The following is a 20,914-nucleotide window of genomic DNA, read 5'->3' as shown; positions in this document are numbered from 1 at the left end:
TGCACTTGAATCTGACCTTTCCTCTTTATTGTCCCCTGTACAATCATCTGCTACGGTGGATACTCCCTCTGGGAGGCTGTTCCTTCCACAGGAGTTAAGGGAACAAGTATTGAAGGAGGTTCACGATTCTAAAATGGCAAGGCATCAGGGCATTTTTAAGACCGTGTCCCTGTTATCCCGTCATGTTTGGTGGCCTTCATTCAAACTGGATGCTAAAGCCTATGTTAATTCCTGCCCAGTCTGCCAAAGATCAAAGTCTTCTCGAAATTCTTCCCAGGGTCTGTTAATCCCCTTACCTATTCCAGAAAAACCTTGGTCCCATTTGTCAATGGACTTCATTGTTGATTTACCCCCTTCTCAGGGGAAAACGGTGATCTGGGTGTTGGTGGATAGGTTTAGCAAGATGAGCCATTTTGTTCCCCTTCCACACCTCCCTTCTGCTAAGACTTTGGCTGACCTATTTGTTACCCACATTTTTAAGTTTCATGGTTTTCATGAAAATATTGTTTCCGACAGGGGGGTTCAATTTGTTTCTAAGTTTTGGCATGCATTCTGTTCATTGGTTGGGGTTGAGTTATCCTTTTCCTCTGCTTATCACCCCCAAACCAACGGTCAAACTGAAAGGGTAAACCAATCCCTAGAACAGTACCTCAGGTGTTATGTATCTGACAACCAATCCGCGTGGGCGGAACTGTTACCTTGGGCAGAATTTGCATACAACAATGCTACCCATTCTTCCTCTGGAGAATCTCCTTTCTTTATTGTAAATGGTCTGCACCCCAAAGCTTTTTCCTTTTCTCGGTCTGGTTCCCCTGTACCTTCTGCCAATTCTTCTATCGAACAATTTTCTAAGGTTTGGTCACAAGTGCATGAATCCCTGTCAGCAGCTACTTCCGCTCAAAAAAAGGCTGCTGACAGATCACGTAGAGAGGCACCCCAGTATAAAGTGGGGGATCAGGTCTGGTTGTCTACAAAAAATATTAAGTTAAAGGTGCCCTCTCTCAAACTGGGACCCAGGTTTATCGGTCCCTATCCCATTTCTGAAATCATTAACCCATCTTCTGTCCGCCTGCAATTACCTGTTAATTTTAAGATTTCCAATTAATTTCATGTATCCCTCCTGAAACCTGCTCCTGTTATTCGTTCTTCGTCTGTGCCTCCCCCAGTGTTGGTCGAAGGTCAGCCCGAGTTTGAGATCCAAGAGTTCCTGGATTCCCGCCTCGTACGAGGTAAGCTACAATACCTTATTAAGTGGAAGGGCTATGGCCCTGAGGAGAACTCTTGGGTCTCAGTAGGGGACATCGAGGCTGACAAACTTAGGAAGAAATTCCATCTAAAATTTCCTGGGAGACCTGGGGGTCCTGTGGCCCCCCCTCGAGGGGGGGTAATGTAACAACGTTACCTGGTGGTCTAGTGGGAGGGGGTCTGCAGGGACGCCTGCAGCCCCCTCGGCGGGGACGCCCGCCTCGTTGCTCCTTTGGGCTGCAAATGGGGAATAGTTAGGGCGCGCACGGCGCGTCTCTTCCTGGTTTATGTGCGCATGCGCGCTGGCGTGTGACGTCAGCGCGCAGTGGCGCGAAATTTAAAAGTATTAAAGGCACAGTTAGGATTTTTATCATTGCCCGTGATAGGATTTTGTTCCTGGTGCTTTTGAGCTTTTGCTATATTCTGAACCTGTTTGATTCCTGTTTTTGATCCCTGCCTGGCTATTTGACTATTCTGATTTCTGGATTCTGACCCTTGCCTGATTACTGACTACCGCCTCTGATTAACCCTCTGATTGTCTCCCTGGTTTGACCCTTGCCTGTCTGATAACGATTATTCTCTGCCTGCCTCGACCCGGCCTGATCTGACTACTCCTTTGTCTAAACGCCTTGTACTGCGATCTTCTGTTCAAAGACTTTGCTTTACTGTCGTGCCCCTCTGCCTATCCAGAACCCTCATCTTGCACCTCTCGTTTAAGTCCAGGTGGCATCCAAGTAAGCCGAGGGCTCCTCCCGAGGCCCAAAGGCGGTCCCACTACTGGTGAAGCACGAGCCGAGACCAGGGTGCCTGGTGTTTGTTCTGGTGTTGGGTGCCGACCGTGACAATTACTCACTCCAAGAGAAACATGGATCAATAAGTTCCAGTGTGGAACCACCAGCAATTACTGGAAGTGTGTAGGGTGTGGGGCACATGCCTAGAAAAGAGTTTAGACACATCGACTTCACTCTGACCTACAATCTGTTGTTCAAGAATAATCAGGGATGCACTGATTCCACAATTTTGGGGTTTGGCTGGAAGCTGAACCCAACACAATCCATATCCTGGGGATGCAAATTAGGAAATTAACAGTAAAAAGAAAAATAATTGACAGGCTTCTGTTTCTTGAAGTGCTCAGAATCAGTAAATACCAAATCCTAAAATAAAATGGCTTGGATTTGGCCAAATCCCAAACCCAATCAGGGGGTCAGTGTATCCTATGAATGATATAGCCTTGGTCAGAAATATCCAAGTGTATACAAGTGTTTTCACAGCCTTTGCTTAAAGGTGTCCACACACGTATAGATAAAAACCCACAGATATTGTAAATCAATTTGATTAAAATGGAGTCTATGGGAGATGGCCTTCCCATAATTCGGGGCTTTCTGGATAAGGGATTTTTCGAATAGCTGCTCCAGCAGAATTCTGCACTGAAATCCACACTGAAATCCGCCTGTAGTGACACCTACAGGCTCTTTGTATAAACACCACACTAAGCATATTGACTTTACATTAATAGTGCAAACAGGTGGAACAAGGATTACATTTAATAGATATAAATACTAAATTCCAAGATTTAAGAGACACAGCAGGAAAGAGGTCACTGTCCCACAGAGCTTACAATCTACAACGGTTTTGCAAATTTGATGATATTTTTTGTCCACATCAGTGTCCCATATCTCTGGGATTCTGGGGTTCCCAGGTAGTTACGGGGTAATCTTTATTGGATGAGGAGGTTCTGGCAGCTAGTTAGGATTTATGTGAAGGATTAGTGCTTCTGCAATTGCCCAGTGTTGTCCAATCTTTTCCAGGGAATAAGATAAACAGAGATAAGGAGATATTAGAGCGACAGGGAAGGGAACTGTTTCCAAAATCCCCCAATCTCCTGTGTATTAGATACAGGAGTGAGAACTGGAGGGGTCATGAAGGGTATGGCTGTCAGTGAGTATGTGGCCAAAACCCCATGAAATATAATATAAATATAAAGAAACATTTATATAAACAGGGAAGATACATGACTGGATGCAGAGGTTTAAAGCATACGAAAACCTTTAAAATAAGTGAATGTAAAATTGGTGAGGGGGCTATTCTAAGCACTTTTGTAATTTACATTCATTATTTATTTTGTTTATATTCCAAGATATTAAGGCAGGGATCCCCAACCTTTTGAACCAGTGAGCAACATTCAGAAGTAAAAGGAGTTGGGGAGCAACACTAGCATGAAAAATGTTCTTGGGGTGCCAAATAAGGGCTGTGATTGGCCATTTGGTAGCCCCTCTGTGAATTGTCAACCTGCATTTAGGACCTATTTGGCAGTGCACCTGGTTTTTATACAACTAAAACTTACCTCCAAGCCTGGGATTCAAAAATAAGAACCTGCTTTGAGGCCGCTGGGAGCAACATCCAAGAAGTTGGAGAGCAACATGTTACTCATGAGCTACTGGTTGGGGATCTCTGTATTAAGGGATACATGTATTGTTAATATGAATGAATTTTGTTCCAACAGCGCCACCTGCTGGTCAGTTTCCCACCAGTCTGACCAGCAAGTAGTCAAGGAAGTTGTCAGGAGAAAGAAAGAGGCTGATGTTCTTCTGCTTAGGAAAAGAATTAGAAACCTTTCTCACATCTTTCCTAAGCAGAAGAACATCAGAGCAGCCTCTTTCTTTCTCCTGACAACTTCCTTGACTACTTGGTGGTCAGACTGGTGGGAAACTGACCAGCAGGTGGCGCTGTTGTAACAAAACTCATTCACATTAACAGTACATGTACGAAAAAAAAATCCCCTTAAAGGTGCGCCCCTCAATGATGGTGCCTTAGACAGCCACCTACTCTGCCTACCCCTAGTTCCGGCCCTGATCCCTGCAGTGAGCACCAACCATTTGGTTTTTTGGTGTGCTATTAATGTGGACATGGTCTTGCGGTAACATGGGTGTGGTTTGAAGTGGGTGTGGTCTAAAAACAGGGAGTGGCTAACACTGGCTTCCGTTATCGGCCCTCCACCATGTAGATTAGAAGAATTCTGGCCCTCGGTACCATAGAAGTTGGACAGCACTGCTTTAAGGTATAATTTCGCCATCTGCAAATGTTTTCGTGAAACTGCAGCAAAAATCCGCTGTGAAAAATGTTGCTAAAAAGTCGCCAAGACAAAAAAGTCACCATAAAAAAATGTCTGTTGATTTTAATGCATTTGGAGTGAGAAAAAATTGTTGTGCGCGGAAACATTTGTTGTGTGTTAAAAATGTTGTAGTCCCATTAACTTCAATGCTCTAATTTTTTTTTCGCAGGGACAAATTCGCTCATCACTAGCCAGAAGTTTTATTGGAACAATGGCTGAATGACTGATAAATGCAAGTTTGCCAATATCTGTAACGTAACGTTATTATTATATAAGTGGGGCCTAGACCAAAGTTTAAGCCTCCAGGGGGAAAAAGGTCACACAACCACTACCTTAGAGCCTTCAGCTTCAGTCTATAAAGATGTAAGGGAAGGAACAAAGTGGCATTCACCTATGCTTTACATTACAAAGTTTCCTGTTTGTTGATCATTCCAGCAAATAATGTCCCTCCACTTTGACTTTTCACCCTCCACCCCACCCAAATATTCCACAGTAAAAGTTTTGCAATGCTTGTTTTGTTGCTCTTTCAAAAGTAACATGACTGATTTGCAAGCAGGATTCAACTTCATTTTCATAAAGGTTCATTGTAACTTCATTTTAAAATTTATAATGTACTATGTCTTTAAAATGCTGCTTAATAAATATACATGTCAATATATTCCGCTTGTAAGCAAGGAACGTTGTTGCAAAACAAAACCATTGTGGTTCAATAGAAATGTTGGTGTTGAGGTGGGTAAGAAAAAGGGAAAATTCTATCATACTTACCGTAATTTTCCTTTCCTGGTCCTCTCCATGTCAATACTTTTCGCAATAGGCCCCTCCCTCTCCTAATTATAGAATCCACCCATTAATTAAACCAGGGATCCCCAACCTTTTGAACCCGTGAGCAACATCGAGAAGTTAAAGAAGTTGGGGAGCAACTCTATCATGAAAGATGTTCTTGGGGTGCCAAATAAGTGTTGTGATTAGTCAAATCTTGCCTCCAAGGCTGGAATTCAAAAATAAGCTCCTGCTTTGAGGCCACTGGGAGCAACATCCAAGGGGTTGGTGAGCAACAGGTTGCTCACGAGCTACTGGTTGGGGATCAATGAATTAAACCATAAATACTCACCCCTGAGCAGCCCACCGGCGTCTAGTTACAAGTTCTAATAACATCAAACATTGCGGGCTGGGAAAACCTTGACATGGAGAGGACCGGGAAAGGAAAATTACGGTAAGTATGATAGAATTTTCCCTTTTCCCCAGTCCTCTCCATGTCAATACTTTTCGGGACGTAGCAAGTTAAGTGTCCCCGGGTGGGAAAATAATATTCCTTCAGACATAATTCATGCAAAAATAATTTAATTCATAGAAGAAGCAGATTTAAGAATCCTTGAACCAAAGAGAGAATGTTCTGAGGATGCCACATCCAGCTTATAATGGGAAATGAAGGTGATTGGAGTGGACCAGGATGCTGCTCGGCAAATCACTTCCACAGGAACTTCTGCTTCTGCCACCCAGGATGCTGCTTGACCCCTGGTTGAGTGAGCTTTGAGATTGGATGGTTCTGGGAGATCCGAAGAAGAGTAGGCCTTCCTAATTATCCATCTTATCCAACTGGAAATGGATCTGGAAGAAGCCGCATTACCCCTTCTTGAGCCAAATGGAATAATGAAGAGTCTATCTGACTTTCTGATAGATTCGGTTCTTTTGCAGTAGGCTCTGATATTTTCTGCTACATCTAGTGCTTGCAGCTCGGGAGCCTCTGGTTCTTCAGGAAAAGCTGGTAGGACCAATTCATCTTTGAGGTGAAAGGGTGAAACTACCTTTGGTTTAAATGCTGAAATGAACCTCAAGATAACTCTATCCTGTAAGAAGGTTGGACTGTCTTGGGAAAAGCTAAGAGCCTGCAATTCGCCCACTCTTTTTGCTGAAGTGATGGCTACTAGAAAGACCACCACAACTGTCAGCTGCCATAACGACAGAGCCTCCGTGGAGTTATATGGAGGAGACGACAACATCTTAAAGACTCTAGGAAGGTCCCAAGGAGGACACCTTTATCTTTTGACCAGTAAGATTCTGATTGCTGCTTTGAAAAATCTTGAGACCAATGGATGTTGAGACCATCTCTCTCCGGAAATCGCTGATATAGCCGAGACCTGTGTTCTTAAAGTACTAACCGACAATTGCTTGTCTATTCCGGACTGTAAGAATTCCAATACCTCAATTACCGAGATTGGGAAGACTCCAGAGATTCCTCGGGTGCTGGAGAATGTGTCCCAGATTCTAGAGTATATCGAGATCATAGAAAACTTTCTTGATTTTAATAGAGTTTGGATTACATTCTGTGAAAGGCCTTGAGATTCTAAGTTCTGCCGCTCAACCACCATGCAGTTAGAGCCAGTGACCCTTGGTCTGGATGGGTGAATGGACCCTGGACCAGTAAATCCCTTGAAACCGGAAGTTTCCATGGTCGATTTTTTGATAGTTTGAGTAGATCCGAGAACCACGGTCTCTTTGGCCAACCTGGGGCAATGCATATTACCTCTGCTTGGTCCTGCTTGATCTTCTGAAGCACTGTCTGAATCAGAGGTAGAGGAGGAAAGACATAACATAAACGGTGAGTCCATTTCTGAGTCAGTGCATCCACTGCTAGAGCCCCCGGACCCGGCTCCCTTGAAAAGAAGAGAGGACATTTGGTATTTCTGGATGAAGCCATTAGATCTATGTCCGGTTGTCCCCAAATCCGGACGAGGGTTCTGAAGATTTTCTGGTTCAGGCACCAATCATGTCTTCCTACTGCGAACCTGCTAAGGAAGTCTGTGGCTACATTCAATTTTCCTGGAAGATAAACAGCTGTGAGATTTACCAATGTTGATTCTGTCAAGAAAAAAATTGGTTCCACCTCTGCCAGTAGCGATGAACTTCTTGTTCCCCCTTGTCTTCTGATATATGACACTGCTGTAATGTTGTCGCATCTTACCTTTAGTCTTGTACCTCTGAGCTGATCTTGAAAGTGCAGGCAAGCTTGAAGAATAGCCCTTAGCTCCAATACGTTTGATGGCTCTTCTGACCAATGTGCTGGCCATAATCCTTGAGCTAATTGGGAACTTAGCTGAGCTCCCCATCCTTTTCCTGAAGCATCTGTTGATATTATCACCCAAGCTCCTGGAAACAGGTCGGACCCCTGGGACAGGTGATGAGGTACTAGCCACCAACTTAGATCCTTGATTAGTGAGGGGAATATCTCAATCTCCTGATCTTTGCTCCAGCCATCCCACTGCTGGATGAACACAAACTGTAATTGTCTCATTCTCCAATGAGCCCAAGGGACGAGCCTTATTGTGGAAGACATCTTCCCTAGGATCCTCAGGCAAATTTCTGCCGATATCCTGGAGTAACCCTGACAGTCATCCTTAGAGACTCTAGTCTCTCCTTGGACAAGGCAATTCCTGGAGGCTATGATCGCTCCCAAATATTGTAGTGTCTGAGATGGCCGAAGTTGACTCTTCTGTAAATTCAGGTTCCAACCATGAGACTTGAGGAAGTTCATTGTTCGATCTCTGTGGCTGATGGATTGAGCTTGGGATGAGGCAAGAATTATGAGATCGTCCAGATAATGAAAAACCGGAATGCCCTGCCATCTCAGTTGGGCTACTAAGGTTACCATAACCTTCGAGAATATTCTCGGAGCAGTGGATAGGCCGAAAGGTAAACAGTGACATTGAAAATGGTCTTTGCCCACCTTGAATCAGAGAGAACTTCTGAAACTCCCTGTGGACTGGTATATGGTGATATGCATCTCTGGATTCAGTCAGAGGAGCAATCACACCAGAGGATTGGATGTGTTCTCTGGATATCAGAGACTCCATTCTGAATCTCTGCACCCTCAAAGCCTGATTGACCCTGTTTAGATCTAGGATCAGCCGCCAGGCCCCTGTGTGTTTTTGAACTATGAAGAAGATTGAATAGTTCCCTTGACCCCATTCTTTCCTTGGAACTAGTGATACCACCCCTTGATTCCTCAAGTTTGTCAGACACTCCAGAAAGGCTGCCCTTTTTATGAGGCAAGCGGGAAGAGGTGAAAGTTGAAAGAATGGAGTCTGAAGGTATTTGAACTCTAGGCTGTACCCATCTCGGATAATGCCCAGGATCCACTGGTCTTCGATAGACTTTTCCCAGGCGGTTCAAAACAGTATCAATCTTGCTCCTACTGCTTGCCCCTGGGGAGCACCACCTTCAGAACTGTTTCCTGGGATTGCTCGGGACTTTGCCTCTGGCCATTCTGAAGAATCCTGACTGTCCCCCTCACCAATTGCTTGATCTCTGAGTATCTGTTCTAGAACGAAATGACCTTTGATCACATGAAGGAGATCTGGCTCTGAACTAACCTCTTCCCCTGGCTGACTACTTATTAGGATATCTCCTTCTTTTCTTTTGTGGCAAAAGCTGACTCTTGCCTACTTAGGCCTTCCAGATAAGATCCTCCATTTTCTTACCAAATAATAATTGGCCCTGAAAAGGTAAGGAGCATAGAGACAGTTTAGAGTCATTATCGGCTTCCCAGGATCTAAGCCATAGGGCTCTCCTTGCCGAGACTGAGAGAGAGAGAGAGAGAGCTCTAGAAGAGAGGCGAATCTGGTCAACCAAGGCATTCATTAGGAATGATGATCCCAAGTTCCTTCAAACCATCAATGATTTCCGTCCTCTCCCGTCCTTCTCTCAGTGCTGACTCAATATTAGATAGCCAGACTTCCAGAGCTTTTTTTCCAGAGCCATTGCTGGTTTAAGGGATTCTCCTGCCACCAGGAAAGCTCTCTTTAGATCTGTTTCCAGACGTCTGTCCATTGAGTCCCTTAAGGTTGTCTGATCTTCAATGGGCAGGACTGTATTCTTTGATAAATTAAGGACTGGAGAATCAATCTTAGGGAGAGTAGAAATATCCTTGAAATCTTCCTCTTTAAATTGATATAACTTGTTGAACCGGGATTGAGTCGAACCCCGTTTGGACACCGTCTCCCAATCTGATTTCACCAGTTCTAACACCTACTGGTGTAGAGGAAACACTTGGACTGAACCCCTACTTTTAGGTAGAAAAGAGGATGAGGCTGCCTGTTCCTCTTGTTGCAAGGCTAAGGAGCCCCTTACTGCCTTTATCAGGGGGTGTACTAAGGCTAAATTTGAAAGATTAGTCCTGTGCCTCTTCTTCATCCTCTGTTCCTGAATCTAAACCTGAACCTGCCCATAACTCCTCCTCCACCGGAGCAGGCAGATTCCGAGAAGAACCTCCAATATCCCTTGATACTGCCTGTACTTCCATGGCTACTGTCTCCTTGATCCAAGGCAGAATATCGGTATTGGGGCCCCCCGAAGGTCCTGCCACCGCATTTAGGCATGCCTGGCATAATTTCTTGTCTGGGAGTGGTGACTCAGAGCATCCTAAGCATTGAGCTTGTGCTTGTATATTTTCCTCTCTGGGAAGAGACTGTTCCTTTTATCTTTCTCTCGATCTCGACGGCTTCATAGTACTGTAAGGAGAAGAGAGAATAGATTAGAAGTCCTGGGACCTGCTAAACAAGCATCCCCTCCTGGACGTATGCGTGCTTTAAACCCCTGCATGATCTCCTTTTTTTTTTTTTTTACCTCAACCAGGGGTGTAGTCCTTTTGGGGATGACGGCTGGAACAAGCCAGGAACTGGGAAAACCTGCCCCCCCCAAAAAAAAGCGCAATAAGAAGGGCACTGTGAATGAGCAGGTCCTGTATCCCATCAAAAAAAGGGCAATGTTCCCCTACCTACCAGAGCAGACACTAACGCAGAGCAGGAGCAGCGTGTCAGCACTCACCATGAACATGCTGAACTCTGCTTCCTGGTTCCCTTTATGCATAGGAAGCTCCGCCCCCTGTATCGCGTCGCATCCTGCCTGTGCTGGCCGTGCTGAATGCTAACCTGGAAGGGCTCGCGCGAGAGAGAGAGAATAGCGCGGTCGCACCGGAAGCTGGGTAACCCGGAAGTGGCTTACCCAACTCCACATGTGCCGCAAGTAATGGCTGCCGGCATAGGGCATAGAGGAAGCGACACGCTCCGCTACAACCTTCTATCCCTCGCCCCCCAGGACACCATATCCGTCAGATTGAGCTGACCTAACTGCCGCCATCCCCCCATATCCTTAAAAAGGTGAAATAGGGCGCGGGGAACCCAGCCTCCGGACGCCAACGTGGGCCGTACTTAGGCAAAGGGCAGGGAGACTCGCAGTCAAGATAAACGTGAAGCTTACCTTTTTCATGAGGCAGACTGCTCGAGAGCAGAGAAAAAAGGTCCTCTGGGACCTGCTGTCGGCAGCCCCTGCTACACCTCTGGCCAAAAATAAAAACGAGCTCCTGCAAGGAGCTAGGAGAAAGAGAGAACCCAAAAAAAGATGCCAGCGGGCTGCTCAGGGGTGAGTATTTATTGTTTAATTAATGGGTGGGTTCTATAATTAGGAGAGGGAGGGGCCTATCCCGAAAAGTATTGACATGGAGAGGACTAGGGAAAGACTTGCTTTTAAGGCTTTCAAGTCAACTGGGACAGCATAAACGATTATCAGGTACAAGGAGGCCAATAAATCATGCAAAAAAATAAAAGATAAAATCCAATGGAAAGGGTAAAAAAAGCAGTAAAAATAATCCCAATTTTTTTTTAAAAAATATGTAAATAGTAAAAAAAATTAAGCAGGAACGGGTGGGACCCTTATTATCAGAGGGGGGGTCAACTGGTTGACGAGAACAGAGAGAAAGCAGAGATTCTGAACTGATATTTTTCATATGTATACAAAAATGAGGAACCAGTTTAAAGGAACAGCAACAAAAATGTTTTAAATGAATGACAGTATAAGGTATTGTTGCCCTGCACTTGTAAAACTGGTGTGTTTGCATCATAAAACCTGCTATACTTTATATAAACAAGTTGCTGTGTAGCCATGGGACAGACATTCAATGTCATGTATGGTATAACAAACCCAGAACAAACCCCAAGGTCCAGGCCTTAGCTCACCCTTCTGCCTATAGCATCCGCCTTTGGCTTTGGGAGGAGCCCTCTGCTACTCAGATGCCGCCAGGTCTTAAAGTGAGAGGACAAAGGGGGAAGTTCTGGGCAGGTAAGGGAACCTTAATGTATGCAGGCAGAACAGGGAACAGAGAGTTAAGTTGTGGAATGGGCTGTGAGAGTACCAAACAGACAGTGCAGGACAGAATCAGGAGCCAGGATGACCAGGCCAGGTTCAGGATCCAGAAGAGTGGTTAAATAGGCATGGGTCGGTTCAGGTAGTGATACAGTAAGGTCAAAAACAGGCAAGGGTCAGGAACAGACGATCAGATGAGAATCACACCCAGGAAATAGACCTACATTGGGCAATGAGTGGTAAGGATCTTATAGGCAGGTAAGGGTCTTATAGGCAGCCTAATGGCTTACACAGATCACATGTGGTCAGATTGGCAACAGGTGAAACAAGCCAAGCCTACTTGCAATTACATGGAAAGTAAAAGGCGTGAACCAGGGCCTTAGCTGTCTGCTCACATAGAACAGCAGTAATGCAGATTTTCTGAGTGAAAGTTGGGGACAGGGGAGAAGAGAAGATGTAGTGTGTCATGGCAACATTTTTAGACCATGCCCCATTTGCAAAACACACTAACCACTCCCTATTTTACAAATACACCCTTAGTGAATATATAAATGAATGCAGTGGCAATTCCATGTATAATACCCCCAGAACTCATAGCAGGATGGCACAAAGGCAATTTCATGTATAAACACCCCCAGAACTCACAGAAGGATGGCACAGTGGCAATTCCATATATAATACCCGCAGAACTCACAGCAGAATTGCACAAATGCAAAACCATGTATAAATACCCCCAAAACTCATAGCAGGATGGCACAAAGGCAATTTCATGTATAATACCCTCAGAAAACATATCAGGATGGCACAAAGACAATTTCATGCAAAAATACCCCATAACTCAAAAGAGGATAGCACAAGAGCAATTTCATGTATAATACCCCCAGAACTCATAACAGGATGGCACAAAGGCAATTTTATGCATACTATCCTCAGAACTCACAGCAGGATTGCACAAATGCAAAACCATGTATAAATACCCCCAAAACTCATAGCAGGATGGCACAAAGGCAATTTCATGTATCATACCCCCAGAACACATATCAGGATGGCACAAAGACAATTTCATGCAAAAATACCCCCATAACTCAAAAGAGGATGGCACAAAGGCAATTTCACGGTTAATACCCTGAGAACTCATAGCAGGATTGCACAGTGGCAATTTTTTGTATAATTTCCCCTAGAACTCATAGTAAGCCACACACACACTGAAGTTGAGGTCAGTATTTGGGCTGATCGCACACAGGCTGACCTGATTCAAATCAATGGAGGAGGAGCACTGAGCAGATCTGCTTTTCTCAGCCAGCAAAATACACAGGCTGACAATAGCCCATAGCCATAGTGTAAATTGCAGTGTGTTGTGAGTTTCCTTAATGAGAAGAATCTAGGTTTTGTAGATAACAAGTTGTCTAATTCTGGGCAGTGTCATTCTGTGACCACTGGCATTTCAAGTACACAGAGGCCCAACCAGACCCCCACCAGCCCACTCCACAGTGACTGTCTATGGCAACTTACAGCAGGCCCTCTAGCATTTGCCAGAACTCACAGATTGCCAGTCCGGACCTCTTAGTGCAGGTTTGTAACCCTTGGTGCACTCGTTCTTGTGTATGTAGATTTAATAAAGGAGCCCTTTATTGTGCTATTTCTGCCATGAAACAAAGTAAGAAGTTGGCATAAGGTAGCACTTTTATCAGTTAGTGTAGGATGTGTTATTAAGTGAAAAGATAAAATATATAAGGTTCATTTCTATTGTCAAAATATATATGGTTTAAAGGAGGCTAGAGTGTCAGTCATGAAAATTCTTATGCATTGTTTATGTTTTGGGGTCTCTGTAAATTATATTGTTGGGTAATTATATGCATGATTGGTATCGAACTACTCAGAAGACTTATGCCATTCACTTTTATATTATTTTGTTATTATATCATTGAGATGGTAGGAAATATGATTCTATAAATTGCCAGCTTGGTGTCTCTTTTGAGAACTGCTGTTGATAATTTTAAACGTGTGGTTTGCTAGTTTTATGTAGAAAGAAGTGCATTTACATAAACATAGAGATATATGTATCAGATATAATTGTGTGCAGAAAAGATCAGTTGTCAGATGAGCAATCAGATTATATGGTAAGTAGGTCTGATCTGATGTTCTTCTGCTTAGGAAAATAATTAAAAACCTTTCCCACATCTTTTCTAAGCAGAAGAACATCAGAGCAGCCTCTTTCTTTCTTCTGACAACTTCCTTGACTACTTGCTGGTCAGACTGGTGGGAAACTGACCAGCAGGTGGCGCTGTTGTAACAAAATTCATTTATATTAACAGTACATGTATCCCTTAATATCTTGGAATAAAAAGAAAATAAATAATGAATGTAAATTACACAAGTGCTTAAAATAACCCCCTCATCAATTTTACATTCACTTATTTTAAACATTTACTTATCCTTTACGAAAAAATGGCCATTGACTTTAATGCAATTCACTAAGACAAAAATTCAGCTGTTATGAAGCTTAGCTTAGGGGTCGTCACTAAATATCCAGCAGAAAATGAAGTTGGTCTGTAATATAAGCTGAAGCTACAGGTTTGCTGATTATTCAATTCTGATGCTAATTGCACTGGTTTCTGTGCTGCCATGTAGTAATTATGTGTATTAATTACTAATCAGCCTTATATTGTGACATTTCTATTCTATGGGTACTGTATATTGTGAGTGGGTCCCTAAGCTCAGTAAGTGACAGCAGCACAGAGCATGTGCAGTGAATCAGCAGAAAAGAAGATTGGGAGCTACTCAATTAAAGGAGAACCAAACATTTTTTTAAAAAACCCTACCTCCTACTGTACATGTTGCTACAAATGGATCGGTTCCAAATTGCTTGTGTTGCAGGTTGAGTATCTGATATCAAAGACAGTTGAGAAACAGGAGACGGATATTAAACAGTAAAAAAATCACATTTTATTTTCCAAAATCAAAATAAAAGCCTGATGCATTATGTGTCACCACGGGCTCTATGACTAAGTGTCCCCTGATGACATGAAACGCGTCAGGGTTTTATTATAATTTTGGAAAATAAAATTTGATTATTTTTTTTTTAATATGAACAATCCATCTCCTGTTTCTCATCTGTTTATGGCTGGATATGTGCCAGCCTGCTTTGATGTTTCTGTGCATACTCGTCTACTTTTGAACTCTCCACATTGGTTACTTTTCTGCCTTATCTGATTTCAAAAGCAACAGTGAAACTGGTTGTGCAAATAAACAGAAGTTTCCTATGAAATGATGTCCGGTACTCCTGCGCAATGTCTGGATGTACCATTTGTAGGCAAAGTCCAAATACAAACATTAAAGTTTTCTGTTTTATTCAAATTGTTTATTTTAATGGCACAAATCCCTCGGTAAAATAAGGTTCTTGGATAGATCCAGTCATATACATTTTGCAGGAATATAATTAAAAATATAATTAAAAAATAGTTAAAAAAAAAATTAACAGAAGAAACATCCATGATAACATTTTACCAAATGTCTAAGAAGCAATTACTGACAATATATAATACAGGTATAGGATCCGTTATCCAGAAACCCGTCATCCAGAAAGTTCTGAATTACGGAAAGGCCGTCTCCCATAGACTCCATTATAATCAAATAAGACAAATTTTTAAAAATGATTTCCCTTTTCTGTGTAATAATAAAACAGTCGCTTGTACTTGATCCCAACTAAGATATAATTAATCTTTATTAGAAGCAAAATCAGCTTATTGGGTTTATTTCATGTTTACATGATTTTCTAGTGACGATTTTAAGTTATGAAGATCTAAATTATGGAAAGATCCATTATCCGGAAAGCCTCAGGTCCCGAGCATTCTGGATAATAGGTCCCGTACCTGTATTATATTATATTAATATATACTGTGTAGTGATGAGAGAATCAGTCTCTTTTCACAGAAAAAATTGCAAAACGAATAAATAAATTTGTGAAACAAAAAATTCACTAAATGCATTGAAGTCAATAGGCAGCAACATTTTTTTCTACGCGTGAAATTTTTTTACGCGCGAAACTATTTTTTATCATTCCAAATGCATTCAAGTCAATAGGGTCAATGGGCTCAGTGTGAACACCCACATGGTTAGGACATCAGGAGTAGGGATGGGCAAATTTGTTCGCCTTGTTTCGCCTTGGAAATGACGCCCATAGACTTGTTGTAATGGTGTCCACTTACCCTGGTGCAAGGGGGTCGGCCGGGACGCCGGATGCCTCCTCCGCTGGGACGCCCGCCATGCTGCCGCTCCTCTGTCGATCTGGGGCCTTGGGGCACGCGCCCCGCACGTCTCCTTTTTTATAGGCGCATGCGCGCTGGCGTGTTGACATTTTATATTTTCTAGTTGTCTGTTATAGGATCTTGTTCCTGGTGCTTCTGTGCTATTTGAGCTTCTGATTATCTGTGATTTTGACTACCTGTTGTGACCCCTGCCTGCTCCTGATGATTCTGACTTCTGTATCCTGACCCTTGCCTGATATCCGACTTCACTTATTCTTATTCCTACTGATTGATCTCCTGGTTTGACCCTTGCCTGCCTGACTCCATTTTGCATTCTGCCTGCCCCGACCCGGCCTGATCTGACTACGATTCAGCCTACGCTTTGTACCGTGACCCTCAGCCCAAAAGACTCTGCTTTACAGTTGTGCCCCTTAGCTTGTTCAGAACCCCTCGCTTTGCACCTCTCTTTATAAGACCTGGCGGCATCCAATTAGCCGAGGGCTCCTCCCAAGGTGAAAGGTGACTGTTAAAGGCGGAAGCAAGAGCCGAGAACAGGGTGCTTAGCATCGGTTCTGAATTGAGGGTGCCAACCCTGACACTTATATGGCATTGCGCGTCCAAAATAATTTCGCCGCGCGTCAAAAAATTTTTGACGTCCATAGACTTTAATGCCCATTTTGTACCCGCAAGGTACTTAATCATGGGCTAAAGTCTCATCTATAGGCAATCAGCTTTTATACAGAAAACAACCTAGAAGAAGAAAAAAATAAGAAAATAAAAAACCTTATTAAAGGGATAGTATCCCATAAAAAACAAAGTCATAAAATACAAAGTATATGACAAATTGTACAGAGTATTTAAGAGATTGGGGTCTCCAAGTTAATAGAATGATAACTCACCACATTTAGGAAGTGGCCCACGTGCACCGCCCTGAGCCCTCAGCATAGGGAGCAGACAACCGAAAATTCTTTGAAGCAGGCACTCAGTAAGGCAAACTTCCACCAGGCAAAGGTTTTCGAAGTGAATAGTAGTTTATTGTATCCACAGCCTTATGCATTTTGTGTTAACAAACAATCATAGGCTTGAGGCTGTGGATACAATAAACTACTCTTCACTTTCGAAATCCTTTGCCTGGTGGAAGTTTGCCTTACTGAGTGCAGAATTAGAGAGGCCGCATTCCAGTCGGGGAAAAAAAACCTTATTTTGTATCCACATTATTATTATTATCCTGGTATTGGAAGCTGAAAATGATTTTCAATTAGCACTTACTGTAAATTACTACAATCTTACCACTGGATTTTGAGCAGAGTGCTTGCATTTGCAAATTAGTTCTACTCTTTAGGGCAGAGACACACGCTCAGATTCGGAGAGATAAGTCGCCCATCGACAAATCTCCTCTTCTTCGGGGCAACTAATCTCCCCGAACTCCCCATTGTAAATCAGCAGCGGGATGGAAATCAGTGCGCTTCATTTTACAAAGTTGCCCGAAGTTGCCTCACGAGGAAACTTCATGCGACTTCGGAAAACAAATTGCTCTGATTGCCATCCCGCCGGCAATTTTGATTCTAGCCGACGGGAGGCAGTTTGGGGAGATTAGTCGCCCCAAAGAAGAGGAGCATCTGTCTCTGCCCTTATTGTGTTTTATAAGTGTTTTCTAATTCACATAATTATATGCTGGACGGTGCAGTCACTACTGTCAGCTGTATCTCCTGTAGTGTTGCACAATTGCATTTTTCTCCAGAAATCTGTGAGTTTGGAAATCTCTTTCACTCCACCCAGTTACTGATAGGACTGTGTACTCAAGGGCATCACCCTCACAGGGACATTCCATTTAAACTGCCCCATCCAGATGAGTCTGCTCAGTGTCCAGCCTGCACCATGGGGTATAGAACTCTCTGCCTGGTTCTGCTGTTGGCAGTGGCCGGATCCTATGCCCAACAGTGAGTATAAATTCCCTAAAATCCACATTTAATTGTCCATTCTTCAGCTCAGGCTGTTTTTATATTTCATTGCAGCAATTCTGCTAAACATTGCAAATATATGAAGTATTAGCTTGTATGGCTGTGTTACACCATCTTCCTGTTAGTGGTCCCCAACCAGTGGCTCATGAGCAACAAGTTGCTCTCCAACCCCTTAGATGTTGCTCCCAGTGGCCTCAAAGCAGGTGCTTATTTTTGAATTCCTGGCTTGGAGGCAAGTTTTAGTTGCATAAAAACCAGGTTTCCAGCCAAACAGAACCTCCTGTAGGCTGACAGTCCATATAGGGCATTTGGCATCCCCCAGGAACTTTATCATTTTTGAGCTCCCCATCTCTATTTTACATTTGAATGTGGCTCAAGGGTAAAACAGGTTGGGGACCCCTGCTCTGTATTATGTGTCAGTGACTGTGCCACGGTTTTCACACTCTTATCCATTTTTATATTATTTTAGATAACATCATAGCAGATGATCTGAATATACTTAAAGGATAAGCAAACCTTTAAAATAAGTAAATGTAAAATTGATGAGGGCGCTATTCTAAGCACTTTTGTAATTTGCGTTCATTATTTGTTTTGTTTTTATTCCAAGATATTACGGGATACATGTACTGTTAATATGAATGAATTTTGTTACAACAGCGCCACCTGCTGGTCAGTTTCCCACCAGTCTGACCAGCAAGTAGTCAAGGAAGTTGTCAGGAGAAAGAAAAGTGGCTGCTCTGATTCTTAGAACATCAAAGCAGCCTCTTTCTTTCTCCTGACAACTTGCTTGACTACTTGGTGGTCAGACTGGTGGGAAACTGACCAGTAGGTGGCGCTGTTGTAACAAAATTCATTCATATTAACAGTACATGTATCCCTTAATATCTTGCAATAAAAAGAAAATAAATAATGAATGTTAATAACAAAAGTGGTTAGAATAGCACCCTCATCAATTTTAGATTCACTTATTTTTAAAGCCATCAGAATGTTTGATAAAAATTTTAATAGTGAAACTGGGTTTCCTTGGAAAAATTCCTTCTCCCAACCCAAATGCTTATCTTGGGATCCACTTCCCTGGTTTTAAATATGTTCATATAAAACCCTGCACTACATTGATAAGCCCCAAGATGGCCAAAACTCATCTGTAGTTGGGTTCTCCTTGTCAACCGCTCTGACTGCGCCTTAAAACACAGTGGATGAGCGTAAGCCTACATGGTTAGCTCAAAAACCAGGATTCCTGCTGCTTGCCTTTCCACTTCAAATTAAATTTTTATTTAATAAAGTCTGAATGGCAAAAACTCATTAAAGGACGATGATGCATCTCAGGCCTGCCGAGGTTGCATATTAGTCAGCGGGAGAGGTCCATATACTATTTGGAAGTTTCCATGGTCTGCCCTGGAATTAGCCTGAAAATCCAACTATTTCAGGCTTTTCAGGCAAAAATACGAAAAATTCTGGCTTTTCGGGAAATAGCCCAAAAAATCGGGCAATTCACGAAAAAAATCAGATATTATAGAGTTTTTCCCTGATCCAATTAAATCTTGCTTTTTAAGAAGGTCAAATCGCGGATTATAGTTTGGTTGGACTTTTTAGTTTAAAAAAATCAGCTAAATTTGGATTTTGATAAATAACCCCCTAAAAGGAATTGTTTAGTAATACTAAAAAATACTATTAGTGTAAAATAAAAACTGGGTAAATAGATATGCTGTGCAAAATAAAAAAATGTTTCTAATATAGTTAGTTAGGCAAAAATGTAATGTATAAAGGCTGGAGTGAGTGGATGTGTAACATAATAGCTAGAACACTACTTCCTGCTTTTCAGCTCTCTTGCTTTCCACTGATTGGTTACCAGGCAGTAACCAATCAGTGACTTGAGGGGGGCACATGGATCATAACTGTTGCATTTGAATCTGAGCTGAATGCTGAGGATCAATTGCAAACTCCCTGAACAGTTATGTCCCATGTGGCCCCCCTTATAATCACTGACTAACTCAGAGCTGAAAAGCAGGAAGTAGTGTTCTGGCTATTATGTTGCACATCCACTCACTCCAGCCTTTATACATTACATTTTTGCCTAACTAACTATATTAGATACATTTTTATTTTGCACAGCCTTTACCCAGTTTTTATTTTTATACTGAACTGTTCCTTTAATGTTCAGCTGATGTGTCTTGTTTCATAGTAGACCTGTCAATCTTCACAAATTTATATTTCCAACTATATTTATACTGATGACAGGAGCCCAAGAAAAGAGAGTGGCTAGGTGATAACAAGGTGGATAGTATATAACATATATGTGTGTGCTGTATATAACTATAAAAATCACTTTATTCCCAGTTCTTTTATTTGTATATGCAAGTAAGCCAAAACTATGGCTAGGGGTGCCTTTACTATTGGGTAACATGGGAGCAGAAACAATGGAACGTTAAGTTCTAAACAATTCACTGATGTGTTCTACTACAGTACCCTACATTGGACAACTACCCCTTTAAAGGGGAACTAAACCCTAAAAATTATTTGGCTGGAATCTCAGTGGGCTCTGAGCAGCTGTTGAGAAGCTAAGCTTAGGGCTCGTCACTAATTATCCAGCAGAAAATGAGGTTCCCCTGTAATATAAGCTGATGCTACAGGTTTGCTGATTATTTAATTCTGATGCTAATTGCACTGGTTTCTGTGCTGCCATGTAGTAATTATGTGTATTAATTACTAATCAGCCTTATATTGTGACATTTCTATTCTATGTGCACTGTATATTGTGATGGGTCCCTAAGCTCAGTAAGTGACAGCAGCACAGAGCATGTGCAGTGAATCAGCAGAAAAGAAGATGGGGAGCTACTGGGGCATCTTTGGAGACACAGATCTTTACTGCTAAAGGGCTGTGGTTGCCTTGGGCTGGTACAGAAGCACAAAACATCATGTACAACATTTCTAGCTACTTCTTTAGTTAGGCTTTAGTTCTCCTTTAACTTGCATTGATTCATTGACTGGTCCATCAGGCTTTACTCCTTACTGTGATATAAAACTTCTAACTCTGGATCTGGATTTCTTTGCTTATTGATAGGTATTTAATAAAAAAAAAAATATTTTTCTCGCCACTAAAAGTTTTTATTTTAACTGGGAAGTCACACAACACTCTCGTCATCTTCAGCCGCTTCGGTCTTCTTCAGAATGACACCGGCGCTTCAGCAATTTTCGTGAGTTTCGGCGCATGT

At 42.5% G+C, this 20,914-nt stretch overlaps 1 protein-coding gene across 1 annotated transcript in view; it reads left to right on the top strand.

The window, feature by feature from the left end:
* Nucleotides 1–17,578: 17,578 nt before the first annotated feature.
* Nucleotides 17,579–20,914, top strand: part of LOC108703502 (A.superbus venom factor 1) — a 62,897-nt gene continuing 59,561 nt past the window's right edge. Inside the window, exon 1 of the mRNA XM_041588930.1 lies at nt 17,579–17,681. Coding sequence (XP_041444864.1) covers nt 17,620–17,681 — 62 coding nt within the window. The 5' untranslated portion in view covers nt 17,579–17,619. The remainder of the gene's footprint in view (nt 17,682–20,914) is intronic.

Source organism: Xenopus laevis, chromosome 3S (assembly GCF_017654675.1).
Source record: "Xenopus laevis strain J_2021 chromosome 3S, Xenopus_laevis_v10.1, whole genome shotgun sequence".
Taxonomy (NCBI): domain Eukaryota; kingdom Metazoa; phylum Chordata; class Amphibia; order Anura; family Pipidae; genus Xenopus; species Xenopus laevis.
The sequence above is the reverse complement of the archived record's forward strand: the minus strand, read 5'-3'. Positions and strand labels throughout refer to the sequence as shown.